Raw genomic sequence first — 24,509 nt, forward strand, 5'->3', positions numbered from 1 at the left:
CCTGGGATGTACCATAAACTCGTGGGGAGGGGGGGGGGGGGCGAATCTGATTGGGCTTCACTATTCTCATGATTAGCATACAGTAAGGATGGTCACGCTGAGGCTACGTGCAAAAGGCGTAGTAGGGCCATAACAAGATTAACGATATTAGGATTAAATGATTAAAAAAAGTCAACAAAACAAACTACCCTCATAACACCTGTCATAATGACTCATAGAATACACCGAAATATGTTGTTATTTTTATATACCTATATTCCTCAGGACACACAAGACGAATTGAAATAATGGTGTCTGTGTGTTTATATGTTTTTAATTAATTCATGAATTAGTGATAAATTCTGGATAATACCACCACTTCTGCTTCAACCTGGAATCAACCCAAAATGCACGAGTTTGTTGCACTTGTCTCAATTTTAGCTGTACAGATCACACGATGAAGTTATTTATAAATTATTAAATAATTGAAATTAAATATATAAAATAAAATCACCGAGTGAAGTGTACAATATTGATAAGTGCGACTCGCACGTGCATTTACGGTGCTTTGCATTAGGGTGAATGCACGTGCATGAAGACAGCAGAATCAGTGAAGCAGTGACGTCATTTAAGGCACAATCTATCTAACCAACAAATCTTGCCATATTAACCACGTTGCCATACATACTTTCATAACAGTTCCACTGAAGAGGGTTACAATAAGATGCTAGTTATAGGGGAAAATGAGATTTTATCTTATAAACCCAGATCATCCTTTCTTTTTCTAAACTTCCAGTAGCTTACAGGTTGTTACCTTCTGTGTGCTCAGAGCTGACTACAGCTTTCAAATAGAAAGGGGGGAAATGGATGATGGGTGGCTTCGGGGGTTTCCTCCGGGTACTCCGGTTTCCTCCCCTAGTCCAGAGACGTGCTCTGTAGGCTGTTTGGCATCTCTAAATTGTCTGTATTGTGTGAATGTGCATGCGATTGTGCCCTGTGATGGGTTGGCACCCCGTCCATGGTGTCCTCTGCCTTGTGCCCCGAGTCCGCAGGGATAGGCTCCAGGCTCCCCGCGACCCTGTGTAGGATAAGCGGTACAGAAAATGGATGGGTGGATGGACAATGTATGATTCCGACTGGGTAATCCTGTTTCTCACCATAGCTGCTAGTATATAAAATGTGGTTAAGCAAATGGGACATGTGTATTTGATGTTTGGGCGCTTAAATATGGAGGAATCGTTATGATAACTCCATTAACTTTTCATGAACATCAGTAAAGCGCAATTAATGTGTGTTATTTTGCACATATATATTACCAGGTCATAAAATATTTCAGAAACAAATCCAAAATGCCTGCTGTATCCCTCTGCAGCAGTGCGCCATCCAAACTTCAGGTAAAATCTCACTGTGTTCATCATGTGATCATTATGGAGTTAATTTTGTGCCAGTTTCAGATAAAATAATAAAATCCACAAGCAAAATATTAAGGATCAAAATGTAATATATATATATATATATATATATATATATATATATATATATATATATACACACACACACACAAACACACACACACACAATGGAGGTACTTTGTTAAAAATGGCTGTCATTCCTAAATGGTAAATGCCATATTTTTGTGGAACCTCTTAAAATAAAGCTGAAAGTCTACAATTCGTTCACATCTTGCCTTGGCACCTCTGAGTCCTAACCTTAACCTCAGTGAAAGTCTTTGGGATGTGCCGGAGGAGACTTTATAGAGTGCTCACCTCTTTCATTGTCAGTACAAGATCTTGACCAAAAACTGATGCACCGCTTGATGGAAATAAATGTTGTGATGTTGTGAGGTTAAGGTCAGGACCCAGAGGTGCCAATTCATGTGTGAAAATTATTCTTTATGCTCTCTGAACCATTCTTTCACAGTTTTAACCCTGATGAATCTTGGCAGTGTCATCCTGGAATATGGCCATGATACATCTTTCTACATGGTTATTAAAGAACTAAAAATCTACACACTTCATCTTTTAAGATTAAAAGAACTATTGCCAAACATATAACATGCTAGAAACATTATAATCACTCTAATAATGATCCATTCATAGACTCTTATGTATTTGCCTATATATATATATATATATATATATATATATATATATATAAATATATAAAATCAGGAAGTGAAAGCTGAACTTCTCCTCTATGGTCTCAAATTCATCTTTTGATCTCAAACACAAATGGATTCAGTATACAGCAAAAACAAAAGAACTGGCCTTGCCATCCCAATACTTTCAGAGGGGACTGTATAATTATACTGAACAAGAAATTCTTGAATTAAATTAATGCATTCAGTTGAACAATAGATTTAACAAATGAAAAAAAATCATCCACAAAGGTTTAATAAAAGAATGGCATATATTTAATAAGTCATTTTTACACATCTATATTCCTTTATACTATACTGCAGACAGCAGTTATTCCCTCACAATCCATTGACCATGTGGCATTTATACAGCCAAAGGTATTGAGCAATAATTAATTAGACCCAAGAGAATAATCAGTAAAAAAAAAACATGATTGAAAAAATGTCATATACATACAATGAGTGAATCCATTCTTTTCTTACATATGAAACCCTTATTAGCAAAATATGAATTCATGAACTGCCATGTAACATGAATGTACCAAAATGAAAAGCATATTAGTAACTTTACCCCAATATGGGTCTATCAGGAAACGATCACCGGTAATATTCATACATTAATTTAATGTTTCTTTCAAATGATATAGTATTCTTGACAATCCTCAGGATGAGCACAAGTGTATACTGTATTTACAGTACCCTGAAGAGGCACAAAAAAAAAAAAAGGAAAAGCAGTCACGCCTAACACACTGGATGCAACCATCAAATGAGAGGTGCAGCTGTCCTCCTCTGTGTCCTTGATTTCTGTGCAGGTGCATATGGAGAAATTTAGAGAACTACAGTTTCTTTCAAATCTTCTGTAGCCTCGGAAATCAAAACCAGAAAAGTCAAAACTGCATTATTAACAGACAAAACTGAGATGCTGGAGTGTGAGAAAATTCACGAGCCACTACAACACATCTAAATAATCCTCCTCCTTTTATTTGCTGAGCCTCCCCTTGTGGCCCCTCCATTAACTGCAGGGGATCTTTGCCTTAGCTGCCTGGGTCCTAAGACATCAGGGTTGGACAAGGCCTCTTCTATGACCACTTCAGACTTTCCCCTTTTTTTCCTCACTTTCACCACAGCTGCAGAGGCTTGTTCGTCCTTTTCCAACTCGGACAAAGTGTTATTTTGGACATCACTCTCGGTGACTGCTGAGGATGGAGTTGGGCTCTCTTTGTTTGAGTGCCCTGATACTAGAGTTTTCTCCATCTCATCAGAGACTCTTGTTGCATCGCATTTTTCCAATCCCTTGTTTTGGTCTTGCAGATCCAAATTACCATCCGTTAACAGTTGAGCAGAGTTAGAGACTTCAGCAGAACTTGGTAGAGATGTTCTTACGTCATGTGTGAGCTTTACGGCGTCAGTCTTGCCGAAAGACTGCAACACGATCTTCGGCAATGAACGCTTTTCTGCAAAGGCAGCCAAAGAAATTATAAAGTCAGTATGCTGTGATCTCATTATCAGTCAGAGGCAGATATGTTCAAAACTGCCTTTTACAAATGCAGCATGAGGAGAAATTGTTTGACAGAATTCAAGACCGCTTAATTATCAAGTGTTACTCTAAACATTTTATCTATGTTAGACATTTCTATTACTACTCCAAAGAAAACTGATTAAAATGGTAAACTTAAAAAAAAAAAAGAAATAGTAATGTTGAATCAGCAATGACAAAAAAAAAAAAAACATACTGTATACTACCCTGGTTAGTAGCAGTACAAGGTATGTTCATATCCTGAGACACCTCCATGCTCTCACACATTTTGGATAGTTTGCTAGTTTAAGCTAACCTAATGCCATGTTTAACTATTTTTATAAAAGACAGTAGATATAACTGGAGAAACAAACTGTAAAATGTTGGAAAGGCAACTGGGATCTCATTGATCAAAGCGCGTGAGTAGAGCCTGTGCATAAGACCCACCAGGACACACTAGAAAATTGTCATTTACCACATGTGCGTAGACTCCGCTGTATAAAATGGACATTGATACATTCTGCACATTCTAAATAGCTCTGCCCATGCACTATTACACACATTTACATACTAAAACACCCCAAAATCACCATATTTGGTAAACAACTTCCCTTAAAAGGGAGATTTTTATGGCTACACGTGTGCAATTTATTTGGAAAACCTGTGATATCGTGAAACCCCCTCAATATTATTGTCTTTCCCACCACTGTATTTGGAAATGTAATGTATTGTGGCATGAGCGTTGAGAAAGCATGTAAGATGTGTCATTGTTCAGCTCTTGGGACATGCAAAACCTCTCTCCAATTTCTTGTAATAATGTGCCTGTGACTATATTTAAAAAAAAATAATAATAAATAAAAAAATAAAAAAAAAAAGGACCTGAGTGCGCACAGAATAACTTAATTAATAATAACTTAATTTAACTTAACAATAATAACTTAATAATTAAGAATAACTTAAATCACATTCCATGCGTAGACGTACACATGGGCAGTTTACACACAAAACTACGAGTACACACAGTTGATAAACGAGACCTCTGGCTCTTCTACAACCCAGGGTGCAAGTGCTAGTGAAAACAGCAGAACACAAACACATTACTGGATCAGACACATACCTGGTGGCTTGGGCTCTGTTGAAAGACTTTTCTGTTGAGGGGTTTTGCATACTGGAGGTAGACCAGTGGGGTTCTGTGCAATTAGTGACCGCACTAGGTCCTCTAAAATATTTCATAGAGAAAAATATACTTTTGAAGGCACAACTAGTAAGGTTGCTGAACTGGCGGTATTGCTGCAAGACAATCTATAGACGAATTTCCATAACTGCCACTTCATTTAAGAAAGACATCCTTTTACTAAGTACTTGCTGCGTATAGTAATGAAGGTTTTGCTTTTCAGTGTAGTATACTTTCTACATGTCACCAATGAAGAGCAATAACATTCGTGTATTGTATGTCATGTTTTGTTTTTAATGGCATGATTGCTTTTAGCTCTGGAATCAATTCCATATTACAGAACATCATTGTGTAAACTAAATAGGTGGCATTAAAAAGATGGCAGTATGACAGGACAGATTTTGAAATGATCACAACCAACGTATATTATGATCAAACTACATTCAGACAGAGGTAGACTATGATGATACATTTAACATGATACCAGAAAGTATTAATTCTTAAACCTGGCTTTTTATTCCATATGCCACTAGTGTAGTATCTCAGGAAACTTTGTGAAAAATCTACATTTATTTGCAGTGAGATTTAATAAAAAATTACAGTTAAGAATAAAAATGAATTATGTTAATAAAATCTTAAAACTTACTTACTGAAACAATAAGTAATACAGGTTATTTAGCAAATAAGACTTAACCAGGTTATACTCTGTATTTACCTGTTTTAACCGAGGGCAAGGGTTCACTCACAGTGTGGTTGCCTGGTGTATCTGGACTTAAATGTAAGTCTACACTCTCATCCGCAGCCACTGTAAAAATCCCATGGGCATAGTGAGGGTCACAGAATACATCATAAGTATAATAAAATGATCACTGTTAAAATCATTTTATCATATCAAGGGCTCAGATAATGGCTGCAATGATAAACATAATTATTTTACTCATTAATGAAATCATGATTTTGTTTCTAAAACGGCTGAGTAATTGAAATGAGCAGTTTTATTGCACCTTTTTCATTTTAAGCTGAAAGCAGCCATTTCTTTCACTCTGTACATTATACACCTACAGTCAGCTCCACGACTACTAGCACCCTTAGTAAAGACGGGTTAAAAAGGTTGTGTAAAGATCTTGTGCTTAAATACAAGAGAGATTTCATCTTTAACTGATATCTTTTTTTTTTTTTTTTTTTTTTTTTTTTTAACAAAACCACATCAGTTTTATTGGCCTTATTTAATACTTTAACAGCTCTTATAATGCCTGATTAGACTGGAGAATATAGAGTAATTAATCTGAGACTCCTCCATACAGGTTTTCAGTGGGGTATAGGTACGGTGACTTGAATGGCCATGTCAAAAGCTTGATTCTGTGGACACTGAACCATTTTTGTGTAGATTTGGACGTTTGATTTGGATCAATCCTGGAGGTCACTGAAACAGCAATCCAACCATGAACTGGATATACCTTCTTGGCAGAGGCAGCCACATAGTATTTTTATTTAAAATCTCCTGGTACATTATGGAGTCCATGACCCCAGGGCCTTTGGAGGAAAAACAACCCCACAACATTACAGATCCTCCACCAAACTTAACAATGGAGATCAGGTTTTTGGTCTTATCTGACCACAGAACCCGGTTCCCGTTAAAGTGCATATTTTTGTGGGTAGATGAAAGCAAAGGCATTCTTCTGCCTTCCGAATAGTTTGCTGGCCTGCAGGTGGCAGCAACTTGTATATCTGGCAACCCTAAAATGCTACCATCTTCACCAAATTTACTACAGTGATCCCTTGAGAAATTTTTGCCTCTCTAATCATCCTCCTCACTGTGTGTGGGGGCAAAATACATTTGCGTCCACTTCCTGGCAGGATAATTACAGCACTGGTTATTTTAAAACTTCTTAATTATTGCCCTAACAGTGCCTATGGGCAGTTTCAGGCATGTAGCTGTTTTTATAGCCATCGCCTGATTTATAAAGGTCAACACACCTTTGTCTTATTTCATTTGCGAGTCCCTTATTTTCTGTTTGGGGTTCCTGAGATTGCAGAGCCTCTTTAAGAGCTTAGAAGTTTTTAATTAACTGCTGACATTATGTTCCAGACACCTCCTATAGAAATTTAAATATGACTTCTGTTTCTGTTTGTGTGTTTAACATTCAGCTTTTTAGGCTCAACTCCAATAGAAACTGTAAATTTTGAGATCACAAACAAAATTCTGGCTGGAGAATACATGTTCAAATGTGAAGCAACAGCAAGTCTTCGGAATGAATTTTCTGCAAAGCCATGACCTAGCCTATATTTTTTAAATTCCAGATTGACATGCCTTTACACTCTGGCCTACTTCATGCCAAAAAGCTAACCGTGCATCATGCTTATCTGCGGTGCTGTACGTCCACCAACCTTCAGGTTAACACTGGTTGGAACAGAGGTGTGTCTGGTTGCATACTTGGAAACGTTTACCTTTCTTCTCTGAGTAATACTGTTCTAAATATATCTCTAGAATAAACGATAAAACTTTAAGCAATAAAGAGTAAACAATAAAATTTATCAATATTACAAATAAAATTACTCATACTATATCCAGTACTTAATGTCTTCCATAGAATAAAAACATGCTTGTGCTCCCCATCCTTTTTTTAATGTGTACTCTGTAAAAAATCTGACACATAATAGATTGCAACAGAAACTAATGAAAAACACTCTATAAAAATCAAATGCCTTTAGTACCTTAATAAGCCACTCACTTCCCTAAAATAGTTAGCAATTAAACAAGTGGAGCTTAGTAAAGCTTAGTTTAATCTATTTATTTAAACCAGACACAATATGGGCACTAATGTTTCACATGCAGCTCATGGAGATTTATATGGAGATGGAAGAATGTCTCAAAGTCAATAAATGGGGCAAAACGTGTTAGTTCAAGTTTTTATATAGTATAAAAGTATAGTCACTCCAAAAAAAAAAAAAAAAAATCTGTTGCAGGGAAAACATCCTATAACCTTTAAGGCACAAAATATTTCTTTGGCCCTAAACACACTGCTGTGGTCATTTCTGGATGCTAACCCCAGAAACGATGAATGCAATGAAGTGTATAATACTAACCTGTGGTGGTAATAGAAGGCTGCCGTAACGCCTTTCTGGATCTTTTGCGTATATAATTAGGGGCTTTCCAGCGTCCAAGACGAGGTGGGAGTCTGTTGCCGTCACTGTCTAGCCGTCGAGGGTTTACTAGAGGACCTAGAACTGAGGTTTGCAGAGTGTTTTTGGACCCAAATCGCTGTTGATGTTCACAGTTTTCCTCAAAACTTTCCTTGTCTCTAGCCTCTGTATTTGCTGTTTAAATGAGAAAGAAGAGATCTGTTAACTTGGTTCCAAATTTGTAGAAGGTTAACACTTTTCTCCTAAACAGATGATGTTTTATAGTACTATTTTAGTATGAATTGGATACTGAATTGGTGTAATTTGCGTTGTGTCTCAAAGGAAGGTATGTTATAGTAGCTTTTGCATAACAGGCTTACATCAGGCAACAAAGCTGGAATGAAAAAACAGCGATGTGGTCCCAGCGATGTGGTCTCATAGTGCTTTATGGCACAGACCAAACACAACTGATATACATCAAGAAAAGACTGTTGATATCTCAACATGATGTGATGCTGCTACACATCTTACCAGATAATTCTAAAATCTTGCTGAGATAGGCAGACTGTCTCTGAAGTAGGTCATTTTTCCTCTCCTCTAAACACTGGCTCCGGTCCTCAAGAGCCCGAATCATAAGTCGAGCCTGCAACCAAGCCAAGGCACACCTTGTCAGACTGATTACTCTATAGAAGACTACTCATAATATCACCTTAAAACAGGGGTTCTCAAACTTTTTGGATTAAACCCATTCAATTCAGGAGACAAGTCAAATAAGGCAATACATATAAGAACTCTATAAGAAAGATAGTGTGATTTCCAACTCTAAATTTTAACTAACTAAATTTTTTTAAAAATATCATGGACCCCCTGGCTATGCTTCGTAGATGCTACTTTGAGGACCACTGGCTTAGAGAACATAAATCCCCTAGTCAAAATACAAGCACAAAGACTCTGAATAATAGTTGTATAGCAATATGTTAACTACTCAGTATATTATGAATTTAAGTCCCCTTACATAATTATGTCAATATTACAGCCAAACCTCAATGCTTATTACTAACCTGATTTAGAATGTCATCCTTGCACATTTTGACTCGTTCCTCAACATTTAGTGCTTTTTTCAGTGCAGCAAAGGACTGACGCATTTCATCTCTGCGAACACGCTCTTTTTCAGTGTGAATTAGCCGTTTTTCTAGCTCATGCGTTGGCAGGTATTCTGCTATGCTAATAATGCTTGGGAGATGCTTCATCTGTAAAAAAAAAAAAAAAAAATTATATATATATATTTGTAGAAGGTTAACACTTTTCTCCTAAACAGATGACACACGCACATATGTATACACATACACACACACACACACACACACACACACTATATATATATATATATATATATATATATATATATATATATATATATATATATATATATATATATATATAATATATGAGAGAGATAGATAGATAGATAGATAGATAGCAATATCTATTACATTCAGCCAAGGTACTAAAAGTCTAAATATTTTTTTTACCTTTTTTCTCAATTTAGCTCCTCTCTTTGCATTCCTGTGAGAATAATGTACACTGATCAATTATAAAATCATCAAAAAGTATTTGCATAATATTGGAAAAATATGAGCTGTAATAAAACGTTCCACTCAACTAGTGACAGTGCTTTGGCCAAAAGCTTTCTGCTATTGTTTGGCCATATTATTCAGAAATCATTAAGAACAAATTTTAAAAGTAGGTGCCAGCTGCCAGAAGAAGCACCACAAATCAAGTTCATACTGAGGTCTTACTTTTTATGCCTGGTTTTATCTTTTATCATGTTTATCATCATCTTTCCATCATTTTCCTCAAACGTCTCAACGTCAACATCATCTTCATTAGACATGTCTGCCTAAAATTCAAAAACAATTTCAGCAATTTAAAAGATCTTTCATTTTCTTACAGTTGCGTCACAAGCATGGCCAGAACATCACGACATCCGATAGGAGATTGATCATTTTTAAATGTTAAAACTGGGCCACTTACACTTGTTTCACTGTCACTAGTGGAGTCATTACTGGAATCCTCTTCATCACTATTTGAGTCCCCCTCGCCATCATCACTTGAATTGTCTTCATCTCTGTCAAACTCGTCACTTGGATCTTCATCTTCACTCAGGTTCATCACATCCACAACAATCTCTTCATCACCATACAGCTCTTCCACTGCTGTCTTAGACTTAAGCTGCTTGTTCCTATCCTCCGCATCATCTTTTCCCTCTTCTAAATCCTGTTTAACTAGTCTGGATGTCTTAAAATTATCTGAAAGCTCAGGGGATGATTTATGCATATTATGAGGAAAAAGTGAAACCTTTTTTGGGCCAGTTTTCTGACCCAAAGAGGCTGTGTTTAGCAGATGTGCTGTAGGTGGGGAGTTCATCACAGGTGTCTGACCATCCAGTAAAGAGCATGGAGCATTACCAGCAATGTCAACATTCTCATGACTGTCTTCAGCATGCAGTGAAGCCGTGGTGTTGGGTCTGGCTGGATTATTATAAAATTCCTTATGATTGAGAATTTGAGAACTAATCTCAGAGCCCAAACTTTGCTTACTTGGGTCACTGGAAAATTCTGTCACTGTTTGATTCATACTGGGCTCTTCTTCTTTATTGATAAGTGGTAAAATATTCTCTGAGCCAATATGCTGTTTAGTGACATCATCATTCATGGAGCAAAAGTCTGTCTTGGGTGAGTCACTGCATGATTCTATTTTAATAGAAACATCGTAATTATTAGCAGAGCCAAGCCTTTGTTCCCTGATAAGAAAGTGGTTGAGAAGTGTATTCTCCCCTGTTTGACTGTTGTAAGTTTCTAATTTACTGATGTGTAAAGTGCTATTTTCAGGTAGACGACCTTGGTTCTTGATGTCAGACTCATTACCAGCCATGTCCGTCTCTGTTGGTTCATTATATGGCTCATTTTTAATGAGACCAGGGGGACAATTTTCTTGAATCATAACTTGTTCTCTGATATTAGGTGGCCCTTGTTTGCTACTATTTGTAGGGTTGGAGTTAGCTGCATTTAAAAATGGATCACAGACTTTTTCTTGGTCATTATTTGGCATGCTAGACTTCAGATGTTGTTTATGTTCATCGGTATAAGAGCTTTTCAAACATACACCTTCTTCAGGTGGCAAACCATTTTCATGAATGTGGGGGGTTTTTGGAGTCTCTTTTTCATTGAAGTGCAGTTTATCTACAGGAAGACATTCATCACAACTACTGAAGTCAGCTTTAACAGTTCCTTTTGTTGTCTCTAATTCACTGGCTTCCTCTGTAGCTGGGCTTCCAGCAGCAACATCCAAATTCTTATTCAGCTCTTTATTCAAATCTTCATTTTCTTCTTCATCTGCAGAGTCTATCCACAAAATTCGCTCTGCTCCCTTGGGTGGCCAGTCATCCATGTCCCTAGGTTCCAATTCACTCACATCACTTGTGTGTACCATCTCAGCACCTTCAGGTACCCAGTCATACTTGCCTGGAGTCAATGTATTTACTGACTCAGAGGAATGTTCCACAGGCTCATCTTTAATAACACCTTTTGAGTCAGCTGTAGCCCCCTGTGCAGAGTTCAAATTTGATGTTCCGGGAAGAAGTGGTTTGGTAATGCTGTCTGAGGCTTGACAATTTTGTTCAAGGTTGGGGGAGCAACTCTGTAAGATAGATTTCTTCATACTTTCATCATTCTGTGGGATTTCAGCAGGATGACAAGCAGCTGAGGTGACATTTGCAGAAACAGCTGACACAGCAGGGGGAAAGAGTTTTATCAAGGTGAAACCTCCAGGAAGTGCCAAAGTAGAAGAACTGTCAACAGAAGGTTCAGGAGGCTTACTACCATGCTCTGAACCTACAGGCTTCCCCTCGCTAGTAGGGGGACATATTCGAAAAGAGAATGTCCCTGTTTTACCCAGAAAACTTGAGTGTAAATTAAAAGCTGGCATGCCATTGGCAATGTTCATGCCACTCGTTGCTGACAGAGAAAGCACTTTGGGTGCAATGACTGGCAAAGGAGGAGTAGAGTTCAAAGGCCTCTGAACAGATCTGGTGTCTTTTGGCAGACCTGTATTATAAGGTGTTTGCACAACCTGTGAAGTGCTACCTATATAGCCATTGCAGGAGAAGAGAGACAAACAAGCATATTTTGAGAAACAGATTAAAAAGAACACAACCACAGTGGCAACTTATACCTTTGTTACACCTTAGGAAAAACACTTCTGCCTATTAAAGTGAAACCACGGCTTCCATTAAATACACACTGAATCTTAATCAACTATACTCTTTAGTTAGAATATCAAATACATAAATATACTTAAAGACATTTTCACAGACCTACTAACCACAAAATGGTTACATAAAAATGCAGTAAAGTTCCATACAGGTTATGTAGAGTAACCGTTAATACTTTTTTGCCCTTCCCATGTAAATCTTTATATCCACAGTCTAATTTCTAATGTTTCAAAAAATACTATACAACTGAAAGCATGAAAGCACACTGACCTTCACTGACAGAACTGGACTGTGGCTCAACAAGGGGCCCAGGGCTGATGGGCTTTAGTTGGATCATTTGGCCATTGTACTGACATAAAAAGTTCGACCCTGGCATTCCTGGCGCAGGCTGCAGAACCACTTGCTGGCCAGGTGGGAGGGTGGAACTAGTAACAGTTTCTGCTGAAGGAGCAGCTGCAGAGTTGGAAGGTGTTACTGGCACAAGAACAAATCTGGAGCCATCAGGCACAATGGGGGTTGTGCCAGGGGATGGGCCTAGAGGGATAACAGAAATAGTTGTGCGTTCTTAAGGCAAAATAAATAAATAAATAAGAAATATGATTTATGAACAACATGAATACTTAATACTGGACAATACTGTCTTAATTGCAAGTAATAATGCCACTTTATATCTTTCAGTAGGGAAAGGTTTACAGATTACAGATTAATTATGCTGAGAACATGGGTCATCCACTGGTCAACTACATAACTTGATTGGTCCATACATCAAAACATACTAAATAAGTATTAATAAGTCCAAAGGTTAGAAGACATTATACAAAAGTCAAGTAAAGATACATAGTACTGTGAGTCGGTTTACATCCTTCTTATAAAGATTTTCATACACTGGTTCAAATGATTTCATATGCATGAAAGGCATCGCATATTTCTGATCAGGAAAAAAATCTCAAGCCTGAAAAAGTTGTTGATTTAACTTTCTACAGTCCGACAGAATGTATTTGGCACCATAAAGGTATAGAAACATCTTTATAGGTTGAAATAATTATCTGTGTTATTCCATACAACATTACTTACCCACAAGATTTGAAAGGGCATTCAAGGGACTTATGTTTGATCTTCTGTTTTTGGAAGCGGTGTTAGGTTCAGGTGCATTAGCTAAAGGAGGTCTGGCTACAGCAAGATTTGAAGGAGTTTGATTTGAAACATTTGCCACTTCGGTTACAGAGCTTGGCTCGAGAGGGGCTTTGGAAGGACACGCTTTGGTGGTATCAACCTCAATTTTAGATTGATCTCTAAGTATAGGCAGTAGCCTGCCAGTGACAAAAGCTGCAAAGCGATTCACTGGATGTAATGCTCCCAGTTGGCCCAACAGGAGTTTTGCTTGAGTGTATGTTTTCCCATTTACCTGGAATTAAGACAAAGACATCACTTACACATAATTTAATCAGCAAAAAGAAAAAGCACAATTGTTCGTCAAGTGTTTCAATGTTGTTAAGACAATTTACCTTAACTAGACCTTGAGAAAGGCTTCCTGGTTTCTTTTTATCTGCCTTGAGACAACCAACAGGAGCAGCATGAGTGAGGAAAGGCAAAGCCCTTAATACTCTCTTATAGATTGGCTTTTTTTGTTGCTTTTCCACCAAGGTGCTACTCTTTCGCCCAGAATCAGTGTCAGTTGTTGCTGTGCAAGAGGTAAACAGCATCAACATAATTTACAGGAAGTCACATAAGTTCAAAATTTTATTGTTATGTAATTGTACAAAATGGAGGCTCTATGTGACCAAATTGTTTTCTATATTGTCAGAAGCACTGTTACCTTTCTGAGCTTGTGTTTCATTGGCTTTGAATACTTTGGTTTCAAAACCTTTTAAATTTTGGTTTCTCACTGCCTTCTTCACTGGCGGCTGCAAATCTTCGGTCATCTCTTTTTCATCCGCCCGGGAGATGCATACCTTGTAAGTAATTGTAGAGGACCTGTCTACTCCTTTGACGGTAGTAGAAAGAAGCTGTATTTTGTACATGCCAAAGCAGAAAGGCTCAGAGAGGAGGTTGCTGTTCATGCGCCGGAACAGTGCGCTCAGCACCAAACTCCGATGAGGCTCCCAGTTACACTCTGACAGGATTTCCAGCAGTTTAGTGGGCTTAGGCTCACCTGGCTTTAGCGGAGGCTCTGTGGGATTTGTCTCTGAGTAAGGACAAAATGTAATCAAATTAAGAAGAATATATCCCTACGCGCAACGGTGGATCTAGAACTCACACTGATTTATTAAAATAAAATGTCACAACACGAATGCCCCTCTGAGGATCACTTTAAAGCCTGTCAACTCATTTTTCTGTTAATGAGAGACTACAGAGACTAAAGTGACTCCTTTCCTGCTCACTGCAGCTCTTTGTGCCTGTATGTATGTCTACCATTGGTAGATACTTATTTAATGACAACTTTTATCACAATTTTGTAACATTTGGAATCATGTTGCTAAAACACATTTCCACAAATTGTCACAGGTAATTTATATCTGGCTAATGTTGTATAAGGGCACAATGTGATGAAATTCAAGACCACAGATACCAACCTGGTATTTTTTGAGAGGAAGGTGGTTCACCTGCTTTGGCAGTTTCATTCTAGAAAGAAAAAAAGCACACTGTCAATGGGTTACTATAAAACATCAAGGAAAGGCGCATTTAAAAAAAAAAAAAACACTTTTGATCACTCTGCATACATCATAATACTTACAAGCTGTTCAGGTTCTGTCATTTGTTTTTTGGTAGGAAACATGTGTATCTGAGGTGGTGGATTACTGTTGTACTCTCTCACACGAGCACATGTCATCATGCTCTCAAAATACAAATACACAGGATCTTTATCTTCCTCCCGCACCTAAAACAAAGCACGGTGGACCAAGGTAAACAGGAAATCACATCATGCTGAAAAATATATTTATTCAAATTACAAGCTTGCTACAGTTCTTCAAAGACGATCATTTTAACATATCCAATATAATAGCATCTTTACTTTTCAGTATAGCACAAATAAACTGGAAACTGCAATCATTAACCAGATTTATCATTCACCTGACTAGTGGAATGGTAAAGACTGGTACGTAAACGAGACACAGTTTTAGAAGAAAGCGAAGGCTCAGGAATAAATAATGGTTCAGGATCATGTTCTCCTGCAATCCTTTTCCATAAAGTGGTGATACTGGCTGCAGGTGGTGGTCTGGGTTCCCTCTCTGGGTCTGCAATAGCTTTTGGGAATAGTGATTCATGTTATTTATTTTCACTTAGAAGAAAAAGGATTACAATTTTAGGTAAAGATTGTTAGACAGGATGCTACTTTCAAGTATTTAAGTAAGTGATGGAAAAACAATTTACAGCCTGGGATGTGCTCTTTTCCACAAGCAGACAGCTAGTTCACTACCATCAACTCTGTGTGAAGCTTGACTTCTTTCTTAATAAAATTTATCACTGTATTTCTCCCCGGACTTGTTTTTTTTATTTCTAAAAAAATCTTGCACACTCCATCCAGGTTTAACCAACTTACTAACACCACCTGAGTGTTCACTCAATGTATCAATAATCACCATACTGAATTTGCTAGGGAATACAAGAGGACTTACGAAAAGCCAGTACTGATCTCTTCCTGCCCCTCTGAACATTTGCTGTCTCTTTTGGAGGGTGGAGCAGAAGAACTTTGTGCTTGAAACAGTTGCAGTCAAACATGCACTCAACTCTCCGACAGTGGGTAGGCCCTCGGATTTCCCTGTCCAAGCTATCACACATGCAGCCCAAACGACAGAAATCCTCAGGACATGCATTCTCATCTTTATGGTGTTTGCGGAACCTAGGCCTTTTACCCGGTTTCTGAAGAGATTAAGAATGAAAGCTCAGGAAAGAATACATTTACATGTACTGATGTAATATAGATTTAGTAGCAATTATTCCCACATATGGTTCTAAGTATAGCTTACCTGGAAATTAAGCAGAGAAGTAAGAGCAAATTTTGCTCTTTCGGTAGTGATGTGTGTACGAACTTTGCCATGAAAGATTGCCTCTTCCTCCATCTCCTGAAGCATCATCTGTTTTTTGGCTTTTACAGGGATCCATTTCAGCTGAGACTTGCCAGGTTGTTTCTTCATACCAGGTCTAGAAACAAAGCTCATGGATCTGCTGGCTTGAACTGTAGACACTGCATGTTGATGTGCTTGAAACGAACGTGCAAATTTACTCCCTTTCTCCTGGTTTCCTTGAAATCTATTTTGAAATCCTGCTGAAGACAAAGGTACAGCAGCACTTGAAGATCTTCTAAGTGGAGATTTGGGCAGGATTTTGTCCGTTGGTTTGGTGCAGACCTTGTTTGATGAAACAGATCGAGACTTAAGTAGACTATCCAGGGTAACCACATAACTGCTGCTCTTCGAAGGTAGCTGGTATGATACTGGTGATGTAGAGCATTTGGAAAACACGGCAACACGATCGCTAATCTGCTGGGCCTCGTTTTCGAGATACGCATCCAGCATTTCACTACAGAATGCTGAACTGTTTTTCAGGCCTATTCAAAAACAGAAAAGTTAAAATCAAAACTGTTCACCTGACCAGAGACATACTGTTGTTGAAATACTTTTTCCTATAGCAAGTTCTTACCTTCAGGTGCATTCTGTACTGTGTTGGTTTTAAACTTATCTCTCCAGCCTTTTATCTTTGTGGGATCATTTGTCTTGCCAGTCCGTGACACAAAAAATCCAGCTGCATCTAAACAAGTATAAGCATTGTAACTTTTCTCTGTATTTCTGCAAATAGCTAATTAGGACAGTTTTGATATAACTCTTATGTGAACCGGAGGAGTGAACTGTAGCAATGACCCGTTACTCATTATATAATCCACGTAATGGATCAGTGAATTAATATTTGTAATTTGCAAACTGATTTCTTTTCATCCGACATTAGGGAAGAAAACGGCTTATATCTTTTCTTCCTAATGAGTGTGTTGGCAAAATGTACCAACATTGTATTCAGAGTAAAAATAGAGAGAGTGTTCAATCTAAACTGTTAGATAGTGTCAAAAAAAAAAAAAAAAAAAAAACAATAAAGTTTTGCATAACAGATGTCTCCCTCCACAGAAGTTTTGTGACAACAAGAAAAAAAGCTCACAGTAGAGCTTGTTGTCCAGAGTCATCAGAACAAAATTTACTGCTCAAAACTCCATATCTGAATGTTTACATCCCATGTGCTCCCTCTTACCTAATGTATGTGTACTGAGACGAGTGTCCTAGTATCGCTTGATGTAGCAAAAGTTATCCAAATAAATACACTTAATTTGTGGAATACTTTACTTTCAGATGTTTTTATCTAGGGTCTCACTTTTTAATTCATTATTTAAAAAAAAGCAAATAAATGACTGCAATCCCATGTTATACACTATGTAGTGAGAGTATGTAGTGAATTTGGGATTCACACAGTGGCACTTGATGTGCCAAACGTTTTTTATTGTACTGATTCAAATACACTTGCTTGGTTACTAAAACTATATAATCCCTTACCTAGTTTTACCACTTAGCCTAATAAAGATACGTTATGTATCCGTTATTAAATTGGTGCAGAATATTCATCCGTTTGTTAGTGACTAATGGATTAGTCGTTCTGACATGCTTTCACGTCCCTGACTACAACACTGCTTTTCTAAATTTTCACCTCTAAAGAGCCACTTATCCTGCAGGAACAATTTACAGCTCAAACTAATATTTTACGCACCAGGAGAGGACGACAGGCTTGTGGGATTCATTTTATCCAAACCCTCGTGAATAGGTGGGGGAAGGGGCAAGTGCACACCAAGGTACTGCAAGTCTATAGGTAACTTTGGATCCAGAAGGCTTAACTTCATGCCAACTGTAAACATAATAAATAAACAATTTTTAGCACATCGACCCAAATATCAAGTCTTAATATTAGACACACGTTCTCTACACACCGTCTTGTAGGCGTGGGTGAATGACCTGTCTGTGCTTTTGCTGTTTTAGATGAAGGAGTAAAATTTTCTCCAATTTGGCAATTCTTTCCTCCATAGACAGACTGACAGCTATAGTAACATAGAAGAAATATAAACACAGACACTTGCTTCGTGTTTTGTGGATTACATTTTAAGCCTTCCTATGAATAATCTCACCAGACTACTTATTTAGTTGTAATGAACAAGACTTTATACAAAAACTCAAAAAGTCTGTGCATGTCTTCATACCTGCAGCTTCATGAATATCTGACTGGTTATGTGTTGGAGATGGTGGAGGCAGAGATGTTTCACTTTCTTTTATGTTTTCAACATGAATATTTAAGGCTTCCTTTGGAATAGAAACAAAGAAATAAATTGTTACCTCAAGATACTGTAGTGAAAACATATAATAAATATATTCACATTATTCAAAATAAGTCACAAAGCATGTTAATTAAAATATCAGAAAACGAGGTCTAAAATCATACCTTTGCGACAAAAGATACAAACAACATTCCCTCCACATCTTCAAGGTCCGGTTGCAAAGGAACATTAAGCGGCACAACTGCAGGAGGGGGTTTTGCATACTTCACATTAGACCACCATTTAGATTTAGCTTTTCTCCCCCTCCGATAATGTCTACGTCTATACAGACAGCCTGGTTTACGCTCGTGTACTTGACTACCATTAAGGGAATGTGGTCTGGGCAGGGACTTCATTTCCTCCTGAGTCTCAGGACTCTGAGCAGCCATGGTTGATTTTGTAGGTGATTCACTGTTTGTGCAGCTTATTTGAGAATTAACAGCAGAAGCCTCAGAACATCTTGGATTTTCAGTGCTGCTTATGGGAGAAACTGGTTCACCAGTGCTTGACAAGCGTTCTTCTAAAGACACAGTTACACTTGGTTCAAAACCCAAAGGTGTTACATGCTCATCCAGCACAGTTTCTGCTGGACGTTGATTCACAACAGCTTCATCTCCTCTATCATTCTCACTGCAATCAGTATTCTCTTGGCACAAAGTCATATTATTTGGGCAACTTAAAGTTGCATTTCTCATTTTAGTAAAGATCCCCTCTCCTTCTTTAAGAGATGTTGATCCTGGATAAAGACCTCTTATTCTGTAAAAACAGAAAAAAAATTCAAATGTCAATGGCAACAGTTTAATCTAAAGTCATACTTGTACACAATAATTCAATTATATTTTTCAAGTTAAGAGCTCAAAATTTCCCAAAATAAAGGAATTCCCAAATCAGATTTCAAATAAAGTCCCAAATTAAAAATTTGCAAAAAATGTTTCTCAGCTATCATATAAAAAAATTCATCTACCTCTTGTCTTGAATACAGGTTGAGGCTGTGCTCTTTACTGCACCCTCTTTCTGTTTTCCACTAAGATTCTGGGCCAAACTTAGAAAAGGAGATCGGAAGGGTGTACCAGCAGAAGAGCAGAGCCTGAGTTTGTCTTGAAGAAGACGAATGCTCTGGCTGTCTTCTCTGAAGGCCATTGCAAAAGGGTTACAGTCAATTTTAAGCTGGGTGATCTGGGGGTTCTGGTAGCTGGTGACTGCATAAAACTCTGTTTGGGGGAAACTGAATACCTTGACATCTGGACTATCAAGTGCAATAGTCCGTTCTGAATCTGGATTCACAGGAACAACATGCAGTCGTGGTAGGTAGCGGTGCATTGGACGCAAAAGCACACAGCCCTCTTGGTCCGTGGAGTCATTGGTTAGCTTCACCTTGTAAAAGGACACGGGGCTATCCATCCACTGCTGGCCCAGGGCTGGGGAATCTGGGTGGACGCATAACTGTCCCAGCACATGTGGCTCATCCACTGCGACAGGCTCCCATGTCTTTCCATTCCATTTGTGGGTAAAATCATCTAAAGCCATGATATCCATAACCAGAAAGTACTTCCTTTGCAGATCTAATCCACTCAGTCTAAAGCGACAGCAGGGGAACATGCGCCGGCCTTGCTTCGTGAGGATCATCTCTGTGCCCAAGCTGTGAAACCGACTCCAAACCGATTCATTCTCCAGAATAACTTTAATGTCACTGCTTGTGTGACTTTCCTGGGTAGAGCTTTTAGTAAGTGTAACAGGGGACAAGGTGACTTGCTGGTTTGCCTGGTTGTTGCCACACTCATCACTTTTGCCTGGCTTCAAAACCACAGGCACTGAGTGTGGAGTAGAGACTAGACAAGCCTTTTCTGTCAATCTCTGTTCAGTTCCACCCTCCATGGTGCAAGCAATATTAGGCCACAGTCAATCCTTTAAAGGGCAGTCTGATTCTCTTACCCTGGAGCCAGACTTTGTGTGCTGGGCATCCTACTGAATGGAAAGACATAAAAAACAAACAGAATCATTGAGGTAAGGCTTATCAGCAATGAAAAAACACTTGGATATCATACAATGGCTATGTTTACATGCACATCAAAGACTGTTTAAGGTCTATATTCAGGTTGCAGCCATATTCCACATACAGTATATTTATATGTGTACAGGCATCGGATTATTCCTGTATACATGGTTGTTGTAAGTATGCCTGAGTTGCCATTTCTAAATACCTAGCCTACAGCTAGGCATCTATTAGCACCCACAATTCCTTGCGGACTGAGCACGCACATCTCTCTCCTTTCAGTGGATTTACATGCAGCAAAAGTCTGATTAAAACAGGCATATTCCAGGGGTGGGAATCGGAATTTGGGGAATCTGAATATTGTCTTAATCTGCCTCAGGCAATCTGACTGCGGTGTTTACATGACTCAATACTAAACAGAGTACTGCCAAATTCCGATTAATATCAGAATATTGATATGTATGTAAAAGTAGTCAGTGGCAGGCATCTTTACCAGGATTGGAGCTGTTATTAATGTAAAGTGGGGCATAATCTCTCAGCAAAGAAGTGACGGATGCATGCATTGTGTAAACGTAGCCAATGTCTAAAATCAATACCTGTCATCTAGTATGGGTGGTATGGGGTCTTTGTCCAAACAGGTAGGCTGTTGTCACATAATATTTAAGCTTGTAATTACTGAAAGTAGTCCATCAGTTGCTTTTAATTAATTAATTAATTTGTCATCAATGTGACTGCTATGTTGAGAAGAGTCCACCAGCTAAAGCCATCCAGGCAACAGTAGTCCTGCGGTCTGAAACTGAGCACCAGTGGAGGCTGGATCAGGATTAATGATGTATTACCCATGCAGGTAGGTGTAATAAAGTGGCCAGTAAGGGAATACAGTTTAAAAAAAACAGCAGTGCTGCTGTGTCTGGTACACCCGCACCATCCTCACTCATCACCATGTCAGTGTCACTACTGCATTAAGAATCAACCATTTCATTTACATTTATGGTATTTGGCAGACACCCTTATCCAGAGTGACTTACAATTATCTCATTTTTATACAGCTGAGCAGTTAAGGGTCAAGGGTCTTGCTCAAGGGCCCAGCAGTGGCAGATTGGTGGTGCTGGGATTTGAAATCTCAACCTTCCAAGCAGCAGTCCAACATCTTAACCACTGAGCTACCACTTCCCTTTGTAATTTCCCAAATACCGGGTCAGTCAGGGTCTGCTGGTGGTTCCTTTCCATTGATGTACAGGGTACAGCTCTTGTATAGCAACAGATGGACTAGTCAGTAAGTGCACTTATAAAACAGGTGTATCTGTATACACACACACACACACACCATATACATGTATGGTCATCTATGTAATTCGTTAGATATGTGTCAAATCAGGCTAAATGCTCACAGAATAAATATCCAACATGATCTGCATGTTTTAACATCCATTCATGTCATCCAGACTCCAGCTAGTTTTGTAAACAGTTTGACATGAGGACATGCGGAATATAAGAGAAACACAGCACATTATCAGAAAGCTAATCATTAGAGGCACTTGACAAACACACGGAGAGATCTGAGCTGTGCAACGTTTCTTAGACTCTATACATGCATTTATATGAAGATTTACAGTTAATGTCTGTACAGGAAAGCAAACTAAACCCGATAAGACTAGTGGACTGGTGCTGCGATGAGTCTAACAGACAGAACCACAAACATTCAACCGGGTTTCTAGCTATGTACACTTTTCCATTAGTGTTTAAGATATAAAACCAGGATGATAACCACCACTGTTAGTCATCTCGCTAAACATGTTATGAACACACAGACATTTCCGGTATAAACACAGCTTGACGATCCCTGCATTAGAAATGGAAACAGGAAAACGGCGAATGAGCGTAAACCCATTGACTACAACGGCACTGTTGCTAAATGGACTAAACAATAAGTATTTCAAGTCCGTATTCTTTAGAAACACGAGAATTGTGCACACAGGTTAGAAATTGCTTAAGCCGCCTGCTGAGTTAGTTAGCTAGCTAGGTAAATAAGCAGCTAGCTACTGCTAATTAGCGCTGCTAGCTAGCTGCTCTTCGCAAAAACAAACCAAAGCGCACAGCTTCATGCTAATATACACGTAGATACAATAAGCTTCAGTCAAATTTTACAGTATTGATACTTTCTGCTGCGAAATGAAGCAAACAAAGCATTGTTTTACCGTGCGAGCTGAGCAAAGCTGGACAACTTCGACGAAGACCCCCAACTCACCAATGGTGGCTTGTTCGCAGCTAAAGCACACGGGCGCTGAAGAGACCCACTGCGCATGCGCCACAACCACGATGGCGCGTGATTCATGCACAAGTCCGAGTCGAGGCGGGAGTTCGTCTGTCGCGCGGTTTAGACACGCATCAGAAATGCAACAGCGCGCATGCAATTCATGGCCATGAGTTTTTCTAATCGCGCGCGTTTCACCTACAGCCCACTTGCCTTTCATGGTCAGCAATGCATACATGCTGAAAGTGTTCCCCGAGCTCCTTCGCCGTGGTTTGGCTTCATTGTTTCTCAATACCGAACTGTACCGTGCATCATGTCAACTGTAGCACGCGCGCACACACACACATATGCGTGCTCTGCCTACGGGCGTGACGTCAGCACAACCATGGCGGCTCTCGCGACCGCGCAGGCTCCCGGAGGTGGAGAGGCTTTCTAATCGATCTGTTCATCCATCGCCTTAATCCTCTTAATACGTTTACAAGTTCCTCTATGAACGTGTGACATTCAACTATCATCAGAACTTACTGTAATAGAAAGACTACTGTCCATATAAGCTAATTATAATGTCCCATAAAAAGTCAAATGTAATATATGACCTACATAATTGTAGGGCTGTATTAAGTTAATGCTCATATAAGCAAATTGAGAGCAAACTACATTTCAGAGGGTTTACTACTCACTAGTTTGTAGGCTATTATTCCTTCAAGCCCAGTAAATCTTCCTTCAACCTACTGTATCCAAATGATGAAATGTAATACATATGCATTATTTATCAGTTATTGATGGGTAATGTGTATGTCTTACATGTCATGAAAATGTTCAGGTAATGAAAATGATTGTAGGTATTAAAAATATAATTAATAAAGGAATGTTATGCCCAGGCTCAATGCATATGTGGATATGAAGCTCGGCTATTTTGGTAATGCTGCATTTAGTAAAACACCCTTATGTTTTGCAGTTAGTTATGGTTTAACTCCACCAGGTGTTATTTTAATGAGTGTTTATGATTGTGCCTATTAAGGCATCAGGAAAGTGGCTTAAACCACATCCTAATTTGTGAAAAAGTTAGCAATACCATTTATACAGCATTTTCATGTAGCTAACTGTTTTAAGACAAACTATGCCAACTGTTGTGAAATGAAAGTACTGACTTATAGCAATACCATCTCTTGACTTTAGACTGGTCTTTTCCTGACCTCATGGAATAAATTCATATAAATGCAAATAGGAGCTCTCAGCCTAAAATATCCCTTTAAGTCTATTGGGTTAAACAATAGGAAAGTTAGCTGAGACCTATTTACCATCTGACAGGCATGTGAATATTGGACATTTCTAGCCACAAGTGGTATAAGTGGTCACTTAGGGTCCACTGTAAGATTTCTAGGCTTAAACCTTGTAAGGCTTTTGTATATAAAAGATAAGATAATCCTTTATTCATCCCCAATGGGGAAATTTGCATTGTTACAGCAGCAGATAAAAAGATATAAAAAAATAAAAAATATGTAAGTATAAAAAATATAAAAGAGACACACCAAGAATGCACAAAAACACAAACACACAACAGTATTAAAGTGACACTGCATTATTGCACTGTTCCCATGAAATAGGGGGTTACCAAAGATGTACTTTCCAGTTGGTACCAGAGATTTATTGTCCAGTTAAGTGGTGGGGTCTGCTGGGAGCAGTGCTGGTTGTACAGTTTCACGGCTGCAGG

At 38.5% G+C, this 24,509-nt stretch overlaps 1 protein-coding gene across 7 annotated transcripts; it reads right to left on the reverse strand.

The window, feature by feature from the left end:
* Positions 1 to 2,261: 2,261 nt before the first annotated feature.
* Positions 2,262 to 23,131, reverse strand: magl (MAX dimerization protein MGA-like). 7 transcript variants are annotated; one of them, XM_026944494.3, is made up of 25 exons: positions 22,790 to 23,131; positions 19,513 to 20,513; positions 18,674 to 19,304; positions 18,435 to 18,534; positions 18,168 to 18,275; positions 17,951 to 18,085; positions 16,844 to 16,951; positions 16,171 to 16,751; positions 15,820 to 16,063; positions 15,275 to 15,447; positions 14,937 to 15,080; positions 14,776 to 14,824; positions 14,019 to 14,387; positions 13,708 to 13,883; positions 13,277 to 13,607; positions 12,473 to 12,736; positions 9,964 to 12,074; positions 9,729 to 9,829; positions 9,462 to 9,495; positions 8,991 to 9,179; positions 8,461 to 8,572; positions 7,894 to 8,124; positions 5,522 to 5,611; positions 4,750 to 4,851; positions 2,263 to 3,570 (listed from the first exon to the last, which is right to left on the reverse strand). In XM_026944494.3, exons 2-25 carry the CDS (start codon positions 20,421 to 20,423, stop codon positions 3,077 to 3,079), a joined length of 7,788 nt encoding a protein of 2,595 aa, XP_026800295.3. In that variant the 5' UTR covers positions 20,424 to 20,513; positions 22,790 to 23,131; the 3' UTR covers positions 2,263 to 3,076. The 7 variants fall into 7 exon arrangements, with proteins under 7 accessions (XP_053098224.1, XP_026800295.3, XP_026800293.3 ...); XM_026944492.3 differs by having other exon boundaries at positions 19,513 to 20,510; positions 22,740 to 23,131; XM_026944491.3 differs by having other exon boundaries at positions 22,740 to 23,131.
* Positions 23,132 to 24,509: the final 1,378 nt, after the last annotated feature.

This window comes from Pangasianodon hypophthalmus, chromosome 19 (assembly GCF_027358585.1).
Source record: "Pangasianodon hypophthalmus isolate fPanHyp1 chromosome 19, fPanHyp1.pri, whole genome shotgun sequence".
Lineage (NCBI taxonomy): Eukaryota > Metazoa > Chordata > Actinopteri > Siluriformes > Pangasiidae > Pangasianodon > Pangasianodon hypophthalmus.